The sequence below is a fragment of the Sinocyclocheilus rhinocerous genome, unplaced genomic scaffold, assembly GCF_001515625.1.
Source record: "Sinocyclocheilus rhinocerous isolate Xijiao unplaced genomic scaffold, SAMN03320098_v1.1 scaffold3688, whole genome shotgun sequence".
NCBI lineage: Eukaryota > Metazoa > Chordata > Actinopteri > Cypriniformes > Cyprinidae > Sinocyclocheilus > Sinocyclocheilus rhinocerous.
In genome coordinates, this window is record NW_015667018.1 from 9,465 (window position 1) to 15,522 (window position 6,058).

At 38.3% G+C, this 6,058-nt stretch overlaps 1 protein-coding gene across 1 annotated transcript; it reads right to left on the minus strand.

Moving 5' to 3' along the window:
- Positions 1–1,677: 1,677 nt before the first annotated feature.
- Positions 1,678–4,921, minus strand: LOC107733368 (fas apoptotic inhibitory molecule 1-like; the record flags this gene model as incomplete). The annotated part of the gene is made up of 5 exons (XM_016544977.1): positions 4,682–4,921; positions 4,428–4,493; positions 3,807–4,035; positions 3,517–3,566; positions 1,678–1,828 (listed from the first exon to the last, which is right to left on the minus strand). Coding segments are annotated over exons 1-5 (544 nt in total), but the record flags the coding sequence as incomplete, so codon positions are not given.
- Between the last annotated feature and the right edge of the window lie 1,137 nt (positions 4,922–6,058).

Below are 6,058 nucleotides of genomic sequence, written 5' to 3' on the forward strand. Positions count from 1 at the left end.
AGGGGTGGGGGAGGGGGTGGGGGGGAGATCACGATGCCGGCTCAACATCGTGATGTCTGTCAGCCATCTGCGATGGAAGATGGCATTGTCTATCGTCCCAACCCTAGTGTTCACTACTGTGTGTGTGTGTGCACTTGGATGGGTTAAATGCAGAGCACATATTCCGAGTATGGGCCACACGTCACTTCACTTTCACTTTTTATATGGAGAAAAATCCTGGATTGTTTTCCTCAAAAACCTTACTTTCTTTACGACTGAAGAAATAAAGAAATGAACATCTTGGATGACATGGGGGTGAGTAAATTATCAGGAAATTTTTATTCTGAAAGTGAACTAATCCTTTAAGTACTCTGTCTTGGTTTTCAGGAATTAGACAGGCCGGGGTCTGTAAAGGGGGTGTGTTGGTGGTAGTGACAGGTTTGTCTATGTCATGTGCATGTCTCTCAGCAAGTCAAAAACCATTTCAAACGCAACCTACATTTTACTTTCATTGCAAGGGGTCCAAGATTCATACATCCACTCAGCTCTGACAGAGACATGTCACTGACCACACACAGAGCCGAGCACCCACTCATTAGGAAAACATTCACTGCAATCTAGTGGAACACTGTGTTTCATTTCAAACACACAATACAGCTTCTCATTTTGCTATTATTTAACCTGCTGGTAAAACTGACGGCAGATATTGTAAATAGCATTTGTGTGTTAAAAGCATGTTGATTATCTCTTAATAACAGTATTATATTAAAACAGTGCAGCAAAGCTATTTAAACCTCACAGACTGTGAGAGCGACCCTCCCAACACCCTGCCAAAACACCCTTCATGCAAACCGTACATCAAAACTTAAATCACATTAAGTCCTCCACAAAACTGAATGATAGCTCTACCTGACACAAACATAACCATCAACTATTTCATATAACAGTATAGACCTTATTCAGAGTAGATGTTTAATTTTCATGAATGACAATGAGGCTGTGATTAGCAGTCGCACAGGCCGATCAAAGGTTTGTACTGCTTTGTACTTGTGTGTCAATGAAAGACAGCACAACTACAGAACTGACAGTAAATCTATACCTAACAGTTTCATATAGTGAAAAATATGGTATCTACCTGACACAAATATAGATGACTAAAACCAAATGAGCTTTTTAAAACATCTGTTTAAAGTTTGACTCAAGCCTCTCACGATTACACGATAAACCTTGTCAAGGACAAGGAAATGGTTTAAAGAACAAATATAACCAGAATTGAACTATAACAACCAATAAAACAACTGGGGAAAAAAGATTTACTGCCTTTCATCTTTAGAAGCCAAAGGTCCAAACTTTTTCTGAGATTTAAAAAAGGCATACTCATGAGAAGAGAGTGAACTAATACTCATCTTTTGGAGTGGCTTGATTTGTAATGTCATTATTTATTGTGTAATATAAACCTAATTATGTATTTTTGTAAAGTGACACTGGGAGTGGACACACATTTTTTGAAGTGTCATGCTATAATGTTAGGTTTGCCGTCCCATCCCATTTTCACTATGGCAACCACAGCTTCCGCCAAGCATTACTCACCAACTAAACTAAAAGCTAAATAAATAAAATGACAATAAGATAAAAAAAAAAAAAAAAAAATTCTGAAACCTCTCTGAAAGAGATTTCAAACGCCCTTGATGCCCTTACCTTCAATGGCAATGACATGCTCTCGGATCTGATTCTGCAGCAGTGGATCCTCCACCCGCTCCAGCAGCTCGTATATTGAGTAGATGTTCGGATGGACGGACTCGAACCTCTGAATCTCAGCTCTGATCGCGGCTGAGTTCGCCAGGTGTTGCTGATAATTCATGTTTGCAATATGATCTCTTCAAATGGAACCCGATATGCAATTATCTAAAGAGTGTTTGCATGTGATTTCGGGATACTGATATGCTGCAAACACGTAAACACATGAGGTCTTGTAGTCACCTCCAACGATTTTGTTCAAAACTAAAAACTACACATGTTCCCAAAGTTACACTGGGTATATAGGATGCAATCACAAAAACGTTAAAGATTAAGCATTAAACCACTTAATGCGAGACGAACTAACATGTAGCAGCGGCTTTGATATCAGTGCATGTGATAAATTTGAGTAACGTTATATGTGTAATACAACAGAAGTCCAGACGCTGGAGGGAGATCTGCAGCTGTCCGGATCTGAAATCCCAGGATACGGTCATATCCCCATAAATACAGCATAAAAACACAGAAGCTCCCCTAAATCACCAATGCATCGTCATTACGGCTATAACAGGAAAGAGAAGGCCACCTCAGGTCTACAGTCCGAGGCAAGAAGGGTCCACATGGTCGCCTCCGGCTGTGTGCTTCATACACACTGCCCAGTTTCAGCGCCAAAAGGGGTGAGAGAAAAATAAGTAATTCAAAATCAAACTCGGCGAGAAACTACAGTTCGCGCAAACGAGCTGGACGCGGTGTGTCTGCTGTGTTCCAAGCACAGTCAACTCGCTCTCTGCTGTTGTTCACTTCGGCTCATGCTGACATTTCAACCACTGAACTACTTTCTGCGGTCTCGATGCAAAACCACAAAACCATTGATGTATGTCAACCTCAACGAGATACTATCGCCGGGGAGCTTTTCGGATATCTCTCGTTTTATCCGCAAAGATGGGTGCATTCCCTGTCCTCCCGCACTGAGGTCCGTCCCGTCTGTATCCTCTCAAACATCATTGCGCCTGCTCCTTCCTTTGGACGTTTCCTACTGGAAAAACGTCGGAGCTTAGGAGCCGTCGTCCAGGTCGTAGCTGCGCTAGTTCTGCGCAGTCTGTTGTTATTAAAACGCATACAGGTCGCCACACACTGGATGGGGGCGCTAAAAGGCGCAGTTATCTTACTTTGATGTTTACTATGATTAGTGGGCCCTAAACGATTGGAAATAATTGCTGGCACAGGTCTGTGACACACTCTCAGATATGACATCAGAGTCTTATGATAACATGGGCGTGAGCTAACCCATGTATCCAATAAAGGTTAAACATGCAGGTTTTACTGGTGAACTGACAGGGTAAGACGCGGCGGGAAAGATGCAACCATGTGCAATGTGCATTTCATTTTATTGTAACACATTTAGCATATAGGCTACATATTGACATATTCACACCGCCAATGCGTTATTAAGAGAAATGAATGAATATATAAACAATACTAAATATATGATTTAGTAGGCTATTTTATATTAATGTCACTTCATATATATAAATATAATACTAAATCAACTATTCTACTTAAAATTGTGTTTTCAAAATTTAGTTAATAATTATTTCATATCCGATGACTATAACTAAACAAGCACCAGTCGTGGGAATGATGTGATATGAAGAAAATGGTGTTATGTTTTTCCACAGTGTCCACACAACTACACCATTAGCCGACTTGACTCAGACTTAAATAAACAATGGCCAAAGTGGATCTTTCATACACCTAAAGGCCTGTGTTAGTCTGAACTGTAGTATTAAAAGTACTCACCATAGTCTCCATTTTCTGTCCATTGCACCACACATCCATAGTGTCTTTCTCTAGTGAAATAGAAAAATAAAAATAACAAAAACTAGTTTGCTAATAGTTGTGTTAATTATCTTCTTTTTTTTTCTGCTGACCCCGGACTCTAATTTGAAATCCCCTAAACTAGTCATTCTCTTCTTACAGTGTGGTTTGACAGAGATTAACCCAAGAAGATTAAGGCCTTTCAGAAAAACTGAAACAACATTTTTTTTATGTCATAAATCAAGAGAGATGTTTTTCACAGTGTCACTTACCTAGAACTATCCTGTAATCAGCACCACCCAGTTTCAGCACCCATGTTTTGGAAATTTTTGATCGGTTGTCCAAAAATGTTTGGAGACTTTTTCCATTGATTTCCAGTGTGTATTCATAGGAAAACCCAGTGATTGCCTCAATACTTATGGTTGCTTTTGTATCTGTGCTCCCAACAGGGAACATTTCTTTGCCCACCAGTTTGAACATCCAATCCCTCCTCAACACCTCCTTGAAAAGACAAAATTATTATTTTACATTATCTCATTCATCTCTATATAGTGTTAGGTATTATCTTATACGTGTATGTATATATATATATATATATATATATATATATATATATATATATTGTATATATTTTTTTCCCCGACATGTTGCTGTTATATCTTTCACTAATCTGTTGCATTTGAGTAAATACAGCTGGATAAAACAAAAACTGTGTCTGTCCTTATTTCAGGCTGCAAAGCAAAAAAATGTGATTATTTTCTATACTGTATACACACACATACATACATACGATATAACGATTACATTATAAACATTACCATTATAAAATAATATAAGACAATATCTAATATAACATAATGGTAAATTAAACGAATCAGTTTATAACCTCTCACCTTCCCATTAATGTAAATGACCCGTTTCCCTGTTGTAGATCCATGTTCAAACTCAATTCGGTAAACCCCATCGCTTAGCCAAAAGACAGTAACTAGTAATATATAATGTATTACATTTTGGAAGTAACTTGCCCAACACTGAATATAACATAATGGTAAATTAAACGAATCAGTTTATAACCTCTCACCTTCCCATTAATGTAAATGACCCGTTTCCCTGTTGTAGATCCATGTTCAAACTCAATTCGGTAAACCCCATCGCTTAGCGACACGTCCCACGTTCCCACAATGTCTCTGGACATACTGTGCTAAGAGCCACCCAAACGCTCTATACTAATTTTAATTCTATGTAATGTTTTAACTTCCGCTTGATCACAATAGCAGTCCTCATCATGCGCAACTGCTGATTAAATCTCTGTATATTATTGAGGAGGCTGCCACCCTTTGCTCGCTCAGCAACGAGTGCATTAGTGTAAGAGGCTTAACTTATCAAGGCAGCAGAGAGTGTTTGAGGAGGGTTGTGTGCGAAGACAGTTATTTTCACTGCAATTAAATTTAAATAGACATCAGGTGTAGGAGTAAAAATCATAAAAACTATTTTCAGTCGTTAAGCCTGGATGTTTTTGATCCTCTCTGGTCACTACCAATAGATGGCAGTCCTCTCTCTCTCCCTTATAAAAATATTCTATTTTCTAGATCTTGAAAGATGGCATAATACAAATAATATTAATATAATTAATAATAATAATAATAATAATAATAATAATACATTAATAAATAAAAATACATTTAATACATTAAAACCAGAACCTGATTACACGCAAAAATACATAATATAGCCTATGTGTGATCAATAAACGTTGATATTTAATATCTTAAACTTACATACAAATTCCTTCACAATCACAGCCCTAATAATACAATGTTTTGCAAAATGATGTTATGCAAAGCTTATGTAAGAACATATTAGCAAGGCACGCTATTAACGTATCAAAAGCGAGTGGGCGTGGTCAAACTGTCTGTGAGCCCCGCTTGTTCAGAACTTTCTTCCAGATGTTATGGCGCTTTTCCACTGCATGGTACGGCTCGGTACGGTTCACTTTTGGGGGGTTTTCCACTGGGTACAGTACCTGGTACTTTTTTTAGTATACCACCTCGGTTGGGGTTCCAAGTGAACCGCACCGTTACCAAAACGTGACGTGTAAACTCTGCTGATCGCCCACTCTAAAGCGGTACTGAACTGCAGTGGAAACGCAAACCGTGCCGAGCCGAGTCGTACCACGCAGTGGAAAAGCGCCATTAGTGTGTGGAGCTCAGAGAGCATTGAGAAGCGTTGGAGACTGTGATCGTGAGCTGAGAGTCGTTTCACACCGTTGTTTAAAGGATACAACAAACTGACTAAGTGTTTTGGAGTTTTCCCTGTCTTTCCTGGAAAGTACTCGACGTAACTGAATATTATAATGAGTGAATGCATAAGGAATAACGCTCAATCATTTGACTTTTACTTTACTTTTTTTACTTTTAGTCATTTAGCAGACGCTTTTATCCAAAGCGACTTACAAATAAGAAAAAGTAATTAAAACTAAAAGCTAAAACTATAAATACTAATATATATATATATATATATATAT